Source organism: Grampus griseus (assembly GCF_964374135.1).
Source record: "Grampus griseus genome assembly, chromosome: 11".
Lineage (NCBI taxonomy): Eukaryota > Metazoa > Chordata > Mammalia > Artiodactyla > Delphinidae > Grampus > Grampus griseus.
In genome coordinates this window covers 5,774,306-5,786,454 of record NC_139005.1, presented here as the reverse complement: position 1 = coordinate 5,786,454, position 12,149 = coordinate 5,774,306, and the positions used below count along the sequence as shown (strand labels likewise).

Genomic DNA, 12,149 nt, shown 5'->3' with positions numbered 1-12,149 from the left:
GGGAATAAAACAAAGTCTGGGCCACCGGGGACCTCATGTTTACTACTGTATCCTCAAGACACATCACATTGCTGCAAGAAAGAGTCCCGGGCTAGGCTCCAGTGTTGATGTGTGAACAACGGTGAGATCTTGGATCAAAATCCCTTCATCCCTCCATGCCCTCACTAGTGAAGTAGGGAGACCAACCTTCCCACCTACTTCTCATGTACGCACAGAGCAAAGAGCAGGTGAAAAACATTTGAAAAAATAAGCAGCTCTAAAAAAAATGTAGGGAAGCAAAACCCCAGAACCAGTTTGGGATGTTGTCATCATCTTTTATTATGTATCAAATTGTCTTTAACATAAGTTACAACCTGATTAAACTTGATAGACATTTTTTATCTATTTAAAGACACACACAAAAATCTCTTTATATACAATATCTTTTGCCTAGAGCCTAGCAAATATAGTACCTTTCAATGCAGGATTTCTGCTTAACATAATAAGCAAAAACAAATGACCAAAAAAATATAAACCAGAGCAAACCCAAATCCCTTAACTACAAATATCAATATTGAATAAAGCATTAAAAACACAAACGTAGAATAACTTTTTTGTTTAGAAATGCAGAACGAATACTAAAGTTAGTGGCAAAGAAAACCAAAAATAAAAACCACACACACAAAACAACACGGAACCCCGAGAAAATAACCAACAGTCTTCAGGGGTGACCTTTCCTGCTCGCGGCTGCAGCGCTGCCTCTAGACCATCTCTCGGTTCCTGCGGATGGCGCAGCACAGGATCATGCTGAAGATCATGCCGAATATCTGGAAGACAGGAAGGGGCGTGAGCAAGTATGTGGCTGCGCGGCGGGAAGGCGGAGGGCGTGAGCAAGTATGTGGCTGCGCTGCGGGAAGGCGGAGGGCGTGAGCAAGTATGTGGCTGCGCTGCGGGAAGGCGGAGGGCGTGAGCAAGTATGTGGCTGCGCTGCGGGAAGGCGGAGGGTGTGAGCAAGTATGTGGCTGTGCGGCGGGAAGGCGGAGGGTGTGAGCAAGTATGTGGCTGCGCGGCGGGAAGGCGGAGGGAGAGGGGAAGACGGGAGACACGCCGGCCGCTACAAATGACAAGGGGAAGGCGCCCACGAGGCCAAACGAGGTAAAGGGTGTGAAGCAGGAGAAATGTACGTAAGACAGTGGAGGGACTGCTGACCGGGGGATTCTGAGTCTGCAGCCGTCGGCCGCTGCAGGCCGCACAAGCCAGCTCCCTGGGAACTCTCAAGGTGAGCGTTCTTCAATTGAATGCTCCAACGCCAGCTATTCCCGTAGTGTCTACAGGCCAATACTTTCACTTCCCTCTTTGCGTACGTCTGTGTTTTCTATTCTAGTTTTAAAGGTATTGTCATGCCTTTTACTGAAAGCTACTTCAAACCTTTCCTAGATGCAGAGGAGGGGTGTCAATTACCCCTAAGACAGGAAGCGATTCTCTCTCTGGGGGGGGTCTTTGCAAGGGGCAGAGGAAGGCTGTGTCCCCTACAGAGTCCCATCACTCCCTTGTGGGGGAAGACGGGTGACCCCAGGGAAGCTGGCTGGCCCCTGGTGGCTTCTGGGGGCTCCTGACATGAGAGTAGACTGTTGGAAGCTTTCAGTCTCCTCCTGGTTTTCCACCTTGGGGTGTCCTTCTGACCACAGTGGGAGGGGAGACAGTTCACATCCATGTTGCTTTTACTGAACTACTTTCGTGGGGCAGAGAAAAGCAGGTGCACGGTGAGAACATGTTCTTAAGATGATCCCGGGATCACTAACAGGTCTGGGTGGTCTAGGTCCTTGCTGTCCCAAGTGTGGTCTGTGGACCAGACACGGCGGAATCACCTCATATTTATCCCTGCACCTTGATGGTTACGGGAATGGGTTCTGGAGACATAGTGAGTTCAAATCCCAGACGCTTCACTCCTGACCTCAGAGACTCTGATCAATGGACTCAACCTCTCTGTCTCTCCGCGCCCGAGTCTGTGAAATGGGGATATGAATAGTTCCCGAGTCTGTGAAATGGGGATATGAATAGTTCCCACTTCGTGGATACGGCGAGGCGTACATCAGTTGATAAATTAGTTGATTAGCTAAAGCAGTGCCTGGCCAGAGCAAGGGCTTAATCAATCTTAATTACTAAGGTTCCCTCCCCATGCCCCCCGGCACTCACCATCACCACGGCAATCCCGATGCCCACGGCGCCGATGATGTGGAATTTGTTTTGGAAGACCTCTTCGATGGCCTCAGGGCAGGACTTGGGGGGGCAAACCAAGACGCAGGTCATACACGGTCCTGCTCCAGGCTCCCCCCTACCCCCCACGGCACCCATCTCATACCCGGAGCGCTGGTGGTCCCAGAGCAAGGGCTGGGGACTGGCTGGTGGATGGAAAGGAGAACCAGGAGAGAGATGGGAGGTGGGTCCCCAAAATTTGGGCAAGAAATCAGGGAGGGAAGAGGGATGAGCCCTTGCTTTGGGGTCCATGTCTTATGTGGCCATAGGGTTACCTCCTATTATTCTGAAGTTTGGACATTGGCTCTAGCTCACAACCATGGGCTGCTCACAAGTCTATAAAGCAGGAGTCCAGGCCTGGGAGCATCGCCCATGCACGACGGCTGGAGGGCCCCATCGTTGCAGGGAGCTAGAACACTTTGTTATTTCCCTGGCCTTTGTTTTGCTGCCCTTGAGGAAACAGAGGCCCAGGGCAGGGGAGAAAGGAGATGGCCACCTTGGGTCCTTCCCAGGGGGAAGAGGTGTTTAGGAAGCACTGGGATGCTGTCCTCCCAGATCCAGGGAGCCGAATGCAAGTCCACTTTGGCAGGATTTGCCCAGAGCATCTGGGCCGGGCACAAGGGTCTTGCCCGTAAGCTTACCTTCGTTGTGAGGTTGTCGAGTATGTCCTTTTTGGGGCAGATGTCTGAGATAAATTGTTCTACTCCCCCAGCCAAACCACAGCAGTCCAACTGCAGAGGGAAGGACAGGGATGGGGGTGGGAGAGATAAATAAAGAAGACTGAAATAGAGATGCACACATGTTCTGAAGAAAGGCAAGGAGAAGGGCAGCGTCTTAGCGAAGCCGGTGTACCGCGTAGTGGATGGCTTTCAGCGTCTCCCGCTGGGGCTCGTCCTTGTTTTTCAGCTTGTTGTAGGTGTCCCTGTAAAATTCCTGGACTTCCTTGATCACCTGGGATGCACAGACAAGAGAGGAGCAGAGATGGCTTCTTTATGAACGAACGAACGTCACCTGTTCCGTCTTGTTCACGTGCAGCCACAAGTTCCCGGAGCGGACAAGCCACTGGACTAGGACCTCCCTGCCTCGGGGCCTCCGGGGTCCCCCCTCATCTCCTCCCACATCCTCTAGGAACCGCTCCAGCCATTTCCCCTTCTTTTTGCACCTTTGGTTGGTCCCTTCAGCCCCACTTGGCTCCTTCCCTTCTACCTAGAAACAAAATTAAATTGCCTCAATCTAAGGAACTAAAAACAAAAAGCCTACTCCTGATTCGGCTAGTTTTTCAGGCTTCCATCTTTTTTCCTTCACTCAGAGACTGGGTGACTTTTGGCAAATTACCAAACCTCTCTGTACATGAGTTTCTGCGTACGTAGAATGGAGATCATAATAGTCCCCACCTCAGAGGTTATGGCGAGGATTTAAAGGTGATATTGCATTAAGCCTGTAGCTATCATTTTATAATACGAAGGAAGTAGCGTTATGCTTCTGCACCGGGTGCATCCGGGTTTAAGAATGCCTGTAGGGCTTCCCTGGTGGCTCAGTGGTTGGGAGTCTGCCTGCCGATGCAGGGGACACGGGTTCGTGCCCTGGTCCGGGAAGATCCCACATGCCGCGGAGCGGCTGGGCCCGTGAGCCATGGCCGCTGAGCCTGCGCGTCCGGAGCCTGTGCTCCGCAACGGGAGAGGCCACAACAGTGAGAGGCCCACGTACCACAAAAAAAAAAAAAAAAAAAGCCAGTATCCAGGGTCTCTCTTCTTTGGCCCCTCCTGCTAAAACATGACAAGACAGCCCTTCCTGAAACACTGTTCTGATGCAGCCCACCCTGGTCCCCCACTGAGCCCACCCTCAGCTGTGCTCAGACCCTTTCTTTGCCGGGAAGGTCCAGCCTCCACCAGCTTTCCTCCTGAAATCCTCTCTCTCCTTCCGGGTTTAGGTTAACACCCCTCTCTCTCCGTGAAGCCAGAAGAGAGTCCCCTTCCCCACGCCGGCTTTCAAATTCCATGGGGCTTCTGATTATAAATGGCTTCTGAGACACTAGTCAAATGCATGTCTTTCTCCCACACTAGGGGTCACAGCTCCTTGGGGTGGGGACCACCACCCACGCATCTCTGGCCCCCGGCGAGTGGGGTGCAGCCCTTGGCTGGTGGTGGCACGGACTTAGAGATGAGGGGAGGGACCGGGGGTGGGTGTGGTGGGTCCGGGCCAGACGAAGCCACATTTCCCTAAGTCGTGTTCCAGAGAAGTTGAGGGGAGGGCTGCTGAGGTGTGAGGGGCAGACACACTGACCCAACAATACTACCCGAACACCCACTCCGTGCCAGCGATGTCCAGGGCACGGGAAGCAGTGGCCGGCACTCACCCGCCCAGGGTAGTGTGAACACTCGCATTCCCTTCCCTGGGGAGCTCCCCTCAGAGGCACGTCTGATGGCTGAAGGCCAAAGGCCGAAGCAAGGGACCAGCTGGGACACCCTTCCACCGCCATCACCCCATCCCCTAACTCCCAAGAGACCTTACGGGAAAAACCTACCTCATCCTTGTGGGAGTATCCCCAGATGGCCGCAGCGATTTCAATGGCAAATATCACCAAGAGGAAGCCAAAGAACTGGAAGGGAAAGGGCTGGAGTGAGGCACAGTCCCAGCCGGCCGGCTGGAACGAGTATCTGGGGACCCGGGCTCTGGGGGCGGGAAGGGATGCCTGGAAGGGACGGGAGGGGGTCCACAGAACTACCAGCGCCCTGCCAAGGCCAGGAGGGGAAAGCCGCAGGAGGAGAGAGTGGCACAGACCCCAGAACTGATATTTCTAAGGTGTCAGCGAAGAGTCAGCGATGAAACACCCTCACCTGCTCACAAAAACCAGAGATTTGAGGAAAGAAGGAGGTGAATACAACCCAGAGTTTGAGGAAAATTGTAACAAATTTTGAAACAAGAAGGGGAGGCGAAGGTACCTGTGGATTCAGGGAAAAAAAGCAAACGTGGTCCTCGACAAAGGGAAAAACAAAGTCCTGGCATTTAGTTGCCTAAGGGAAGTGATGAGACAGAGGCTCCAGAAAGGAAGAGGGGCAGCGTGTCATCCCGGGGCCGGGGATGGGGGCAATGAGATGGGCACCCACTCTGCCCCGTCCCGCCCCCTGGTCTGTGGGATCTCGGGTGGGCACCCTGGGACACCAGGGGCTGTGGGCACAGAGGGGACACTCACCAATCCCAGCATGCACTGGGACTCCTGCACAGCCCCACAGCAGCCCAGGAAACCCACCAGCATCATGAGGGCGCCGGCTCCAATCAGAATGTAAACTCCTGAGGGCACAGGGCAGAGGACAGGACAAGGAGCTGTTAGCGGGGACGTGTAGGTGCTTCCTGATCTCGTTCCCTCTCCGCATCCTTACTGCCCCCGTCAAGGGCACAAGAGGCCCAAACAGCCTCCTCCCACCTGTCTCTCCTCTGGGACCCACCCATCAAGCCCCCATTCCCACCTTACCCTCAGCCCTCCTGGAAGATGCCCACTGCCCCCGCCCTAGGACACAGAACATCCACGGGAGACCCAGATTCTACTCAGGACGGACCGGTCCAGTCTGCACCCGTCTCCAGCTGGATGGACCCACTCCCGCTAGTTAAATCAGACTCTCCAAACTTGGGCTAACGTCCTGAGGCTCTGACAAACCTCCTGCTGGCCTCTACCTGACACAAGAGGCGAGGAGAGCAAGGCTTCAGCAGGAAGGGGCTGTGCACACGCAGACACCCACGCTCTGGGCGGGCCAGCTCTGCCATATCCCCAGAGGGGATGCCTTCCCGCCCTGCTGCCTGGTGGCAGCCAGGCCTGCACACTTAGCAACGTCCGAGGGCACGAGAACCCTGCTCTAGTGCAAAGAACAGCCTGGGTGTCAGAAGACCCTTTTTCTGGTCCCAACTCTGCTACTAACTGCTGTGTGACCTTGGGTAAGATTACAATTTCCTTATTTCCTTAACAGTAAAATGAGGAGTTCGTTGCTAGAAAATTTCAAAAGATCCCTTACAGCACACCAGTGAGATCTTACAGCTGCAATTCAGTTACACCAGGTTGAGTGGAAAGGATCCTCCTTGCTAGAGGGAAGGTGAGTGACAAGGTTTGTAAACACTCAGTTGGGGTGTCCAGTGCAGAAAGGGTGGTGAAGGGCTGTGAGTTCCACAACTCTGGCCTGGGACAGGGGGACACAGTGGGACACAGCCCCGGCCCTAGTCATTCCACACTCCCCCAGGGAATGCCCAGAGGGGCCCATCGTTCAGTTATATTCCTGAGAAGCACAGCTGACCTGCAGTGACCACCCCCTTCCCCGGTTCCCTCCGCCAGCCCCCAGAGGCCCCGGGAAAACTGGCAAAGAAGTTCTAGGCCTCCCTGGCATCTGTCCACTGCTGGGAGGAGCCTCCTGTCACACGTCGAGAGCCCCAAATGCCTGGGTTTGAAAGCCGGCTCTGTGACCCTGGGAAGGCCACTTGTCTCTCTGTGTAACTGTCTTCCATCTGCAAACTGGGGACAGGAAAAATGCCCACCGCGAGGATTGCTGTGAGGATTAGGCCATACGCTCCAAACGTCCACAACAAGTGGTAGCTGCTGCTAATCCTTCTAACTTGAATTTAAAAAATTTTAATCTTTTATTAAGGTATAGTTGACGTACAGTCAGCTACTGTCAATCTTCACAGTACGAAGGATGGACGACGGTTGGGAATAATCACGGCTGTGATGCCGAATTTCACAGACGTGCTGCTCCCTCCCTGCTGTCCCCTCGCTGGGGGCAGGGGGACCTCCCTAAGGCAGGCGTGCTTCGCCACAATGTACAACAGGACGCTGCGACGAGAACCCCGGCAGGTGTCACAGTGATTTCACCGTCCCACATCCGTACCCTCCTCCCAGGCCGGAGCTGTGTAGGCAGCAAACCTCGCAGCGGCCCGTGGCTGAGACGCCCGGGCAGCACAGCGAGGGGCGCACACAAGGGAGCGTTTGTCCTCTGCCCGTCCCCTCCCCACATCTGTCGTGATGTCAAGTCACGTGGCCTTGCTGGCAAACCCCGATGAATATGGGTATTGTTCCCGTGCACGCCCGGCCCAGACTGGGCAAGGGGACAAATGCAGCTTGTCTTGGAGTCAAGTCCCATCCTCCTAGGTCGTCCACTCCATGGGGCCACAGGCTGGACTTGGGGAGGCAGGTCCGCCCCGCCCACACAGGGCCACTGCAGGAGAAGGGGCAGCGCTTTCGGGTCTGGGCTCTGACTCGGGGACCCCAGTGAGCGGTAACACGGCCCCCGTTTCTCCCTGTCTCCTCATCTCTCCCCACTGGGGCAAGACAACAAAGGATGAGGTCCCTCCTTTGAGCTCCGTCGCAGGGCTGAGTGGGGATGACCACACAGACGCGCTCTCTCTCCGTCCGGATCCCAGCCTGGCCGGGCGGCCCTGGCAGAAGGCAGAGGAGTCAGGGTGGCGGCAACAGAGAGCCATTAAAGGAAAACGCATTTCCCACGCAGAGAGAACCTTCTCCTCATGGGCCTGTCGGTTAATAGTAAATATTCAATCTTGGTTGGGCTCAGCAGATGAAGATTTTAGGTCCAAGCGTCTTGGTTTTCAATCTTGCTCGGACAGCTGCTAGATCTGGGGTGTCTTGGCGTCACCCTCTCCATCCAGTGGGGGATGACGATGAGCAATTCCCTGGTGGCTGTTCATGGGGATTTTGGACGGCAGCCGTCAAGCCATAGGGCGGCTCAGCTATGAGGTGCAACCCCAGAAGCCTTCCATCCCCTGCAGGCTGAGGGCTGCCGCTTCAAAGGGCCGTCCCGGGCTTCCCCTTGGACAGGCTCCGCCCGGTCTGCACCCCGAGCTTGTGAGCAGGGGCTGGCGGTGATAAATGACAAAGCATTCCCCTTTATAAAACAAGTGGATGTTAGCTTTCAGTCTGACTCATGGAAAAAGTTACGTGTCACGGAGCCTTCTCTGGGATTTTACTGTATTCACTTGCTTAAGGGCTGTTTGTTCTGCTTTCTTCAGGCTGACATTACAGGCCTACTCCAAAAAAAAAAATAAAAAAATAAAAGCTTCTAGTGAAGCAGTAGCATCTGCTGTGTCCTTTACACAAAAGCCTTTTTCCACCTGTTGATTGGGACTCTCGGCCTGGGGAAGGCAGGGGACACGTCAGCCTCCCGTCACCACCCCCATCCCATCTTGCAAACAGTGCTCCCCACACGTTCGTGTGCAGAACAAACTCCGGCCGAGCCTCTGGCCTCCACTTGCTGAGAACAGTTTACTGTCTCCAAATAAGTCAAGCAGGGGTTCCGAGGAACCCTAGGTCTGCTCCCCGATGGCTCTCTCCCCGTCCCCGTCCAGCCCACTGATGGCTGGACCAAGGACTGAAGAAGGGCTGCTGGGCTGGGACCGAGAAGAAGTTCCCCAATTCGTCTGCAGCCTGGGATTATGGATACCGTTGACGGCCTGAATCTCCAGGGCCCGAACTGTAGAGAAGGCCCATATAAGGCTGTCAGCCGTTCTGGATCCACTAGAGACTGTTCTGAACGTTGCCAAGTTTCTTCCCTCGCTTCTCTGCCTGATTATGCATTCGTTCTGTACCTTGAAAGCTGTGGCCCCGCTGGAGAAAAGACACCCCTGGGTCCTTCAGGTTTCCTGAAGGGTCAGCTGCACGGCCAGGCTGGCCTGCGGGTTGCCCTGCAGATGGTCTGTACCCAAGTGCAAGGGACGGTCACCCATGATGTCAGGAAGAGCAGCCGGGACGGAGCTGGCACCCTCTGCTGGAAGAGGGGCTGTGGGTCAATGCAAAGGCTGATGTCACAGCCCGAGGGGGAAGGGGACACAGAGAACGAAGCCTCCTTGGCCCTTTGCCCGGCTGTGACAATTATTCAGTTGCCCAAAGCACTCAGCGAAGCGTGGGGCCCAGCCAGGCCCAAGTGGTCAGTCGCTGACTGTGTTCTATGTGATGTCACTTGCATCACCCTCCAAGCCCTGGGCTTCTGCCAGCAGAATGAAGTCTTCAAAGCCGAGCCCTTTCCCAGGAAGGGGGTCCAGTGCAGAGGGTTTGTATCTGTCTATGAGAGCTCAGGGGGCAGTGGCCACTTGTCCCTCAGTAGGGGTTTTGCTGTGTCTCTTTGGGATGTGCCTTTGGACCAGCTCCTGGCCACCTCAGGTAGGACCACAGGCCATCAGAAGGACGCCGCAATGACCAGGGGACCTGAGTCCTGGGAGATTCCTGGAGGCAGGCCTGGCCCCTCTGGCTGTATGCTTGTCACTCTCCTGCCACCTGCCTGACTTTCCTACCTGTCACCTGCTGGGCTGCTGGTGCCGGGGTCCTGTCTCCCCCAACCACAATTGAGGCAAAGTCAAAAGGCCTAGGGAGGGACTTCCCTGGCGGTCCAGCCAGTGGTTGGTACTCTATGCTTTCACTGCCGAGGGCCCAGGTTCAATCCCTGGTCGGGGAACTAAGAGCCCATAAGCCACAAGGCCAAAAAAATAAAAAATAAAAAAGAGTGGATATATGTATAACGGACTCACTTTGCTGTACACCTGAAACTAACACAACATTGTAAATCAACTATACTCCAATAAAAAAAAAAATACACAGAATGAGCCAGAGTCCTAGATAACAAAACAGAAACTGGTCGTTGGAAGCGACCAGTGGTATGGAGTCAGGCACCGCAGAGCATGGGGAGGCCGGGGACTCGCTCTAGGACAATGCCACCTGCTTGCACACACCTGCTCCCAGGTCTGCTCTCCCTGCAGAGGGTCCCCAGCTCCCTGTTGTGACGTGACGTGGAGAGCTCAAGGCCTGTCCTCAGCCCCTGACCCTACCCTGCAGTCTCACTGCCCCAGCTCACAGAGTGGCATTCCAGGCCTGCCGAGGCTGCCAAAAACCTCACAAAAGAATGCTGTAGCTAAAACAAGTCAGGGCCCTATGGAAACCTGCTCCCTAAAAACTCTGTGTGTGTAGTTTTCAATGTACTTTTTTTTTTTTTAACTTTATTTATTTATTTTTGGCTGCATTGGGTCTTCATTGCTGCGCACAGGCTTTCTCTAGTTGTGGTGAGGGCTACTTTCTCTAGTTGCGGCGAGGGCTACTCTTCGTTGCGGTGCGCGGGCTTCTCATTGCGGTGGCTTCTCTTGTTGCGGAGCACAGGGTCTAGGCGCGCGGGCTAGTTGTGGCATGTGGCTCAGTAGTTGTGGCTCACGGGCTTAGTTGCTCCGTAGCATGTGGGATCTTCCCAGACCAGGGCTCGAACCCGTGTCCCCTGCATTGGCATGTGGATTCTTAACCACTGCGCCACCAGGGAAGAGCATGTGTGTGTAGTTTTAAAAAAACGTATGCTGTGCTTTTCTTTCCCTTACTTTCTTTCTGACAATTGGGAGACACTCCCTAAAAAACCCCAACTAACAGCACCACCAAAAAGAGACGAAGGCAGGGAAACCATCCCCAGACCCAGGCGCCTGCGGGGCCACCAGCTGGAGGCTGGCCCTGGGAGGCGGGAGGGGGTCATGCACCACTGGCCACCGCGTTCTTCCTGAAGGTCTGGGTGATAACGCTCTTCAGACTGTTTGCTCCGTCTTTTTTTAAAAATAACTTCTTTGGTGGGTGGAAAGGAAATGACCAAACTTACACTTTGAGCCTGATGACATGACAGCATCCTCCTAAAAATAGGGGGCCGCTTTTGTTTTTTGCAAATGAAGTGGTTCCTATCCCCCAACCAGGCGAGGGGAGAGCCGAGAGGATCTGTGAGCTGACTCAGAAACCAGGGAACTGCCTCAGACAGGCCCCGGCCCTCCCACTCCTGTTAGAGATGCTTACACGGCAATATGCTGGTGAAAGGGACAGAACGATGCTAGAAGAAGATGCCGTGTGCAGAAAGAAACCTGCTAAATCTATTTATCTTCAAACTGGAAGCCTTTGCCCTAAAACAAAATCACTTTAGAAAACAGATAAGACTTAACATGCATGGCCTGTGTCCCAGCGCAGGGGTCTGAGGGGCTGGTGTCTCTTCTAGTCTCTCGTATTAATCTGAATGTTATCCAGGAGGCAGGTCCTCTGGGTCTCTGAGCCCCTATCTGAACCGTGGGGGAGATGCTCCCTCTCCTTCCCCTGGCTCTGTGGGTCCCCAGGACAAAGTTTTTTAAATTAAAGAAATGAACCAGGCTTCTTAGACATAAAATTCAGAGAGAAGTTCAGAGACAAGAACAGAGGTTCTGAAACCCTCCAGGGTGGCAGCGGCTTTGGCGGAGCTAACTTCACATCAGAGAATGGTCCCAATGCCAGGCTCGGTCAGCTTGGAAAAAGACACCACATCAGTTAAATGCAAATGCGTGGGCACAACTACACAAAAGCCCAGCTGGAAAAGGACCCGACTGGCAATGCAGCTGGAGCAAAAGTCCTCCCCAGCCCAAGTCCTTGGATCAACGTGCACTCTCCACAGCTGGAGGGAACAGCAAGGTCCCCCACTCACCTGTGTAGAAGCTGGAGTTATTATTATTCTCTTGCTCGAAGATGCTCTTGGTCTGCGAGTCGAATCGGAGCCATAGTCCGATGGCAAGGACCGCGATCCCGGCAAGCTGCAAGACACACGGGACATCGGCGTGAGCCCGGCTGTCAGGAAGAGCGCGGTGCCCTAGCTCAGGTGAGCTGCCCTTGGCCTCTGCCCCTCGCCGGGCATCTGGAAGTAGCAGCAGCCAGGTGGGGGTGGGAGCAGGGGGTCGAGCCATTTGCTAAAAATACCAGCCAGTTGGGAATAAACAATTATCTACCAGCAGTACGGGGATGGATACCTCGTGGACAACAGAATATTATACAGCCGTGAAAATGAACCCGCCACAGTTTGTGCAATACTACGAGTGCATCTCACGATGTTAATCAGAAGAAGCAAAAAGCACCGGACACGTACAATACAATTCCATACAGTTAA

The 12,149-nt window shown here is 54.3% G+C and overlaps 1 protein-coding gene across 1 annotated transcript in view; it reads right to left on the bottom strand.

Annotated features, from left to right (window-relative positions):
• Nucleotides 1-293: 293 nt before the first annotated feature.
• The window catches only part of CD9 (CD9 molecule), a 35,826-nt gene continuing 23,970 nt past the window's right edge, over nt 294-12,149 (bottom strand). Inside the window, exons 2-8 of the mRNA XM_082665528.1 lie at nt 11,694-11,799; nt 5,429-5,526; nt 4,760-4,834; nt 3,088-3,186; nt 2,877-2,966; nt 2,176-2,259; nt 294-806 (exon numbers count right to left, since the gene is read on the bottom strand). Coding sequence (XP_082521654.1) covers nt 741-806; nt 2,176-2,259; nt 2,877-2,966; nt 3,088-3,186; nt 4,760-4,834; nt 5,429-5,526; nt 11,694-11,799 — 618 coding nt within the window. The 3' untranslated portion in view covers nt 294-740. The remainder of the gene's footprint in view (nt 807-2,175; nt 2,260-2,876; nt 2,967-3,087; nt 3,187-4,759; nt 4,835-5,428; nt 5,527-11,693; nt 11,800-12,149) is intronic.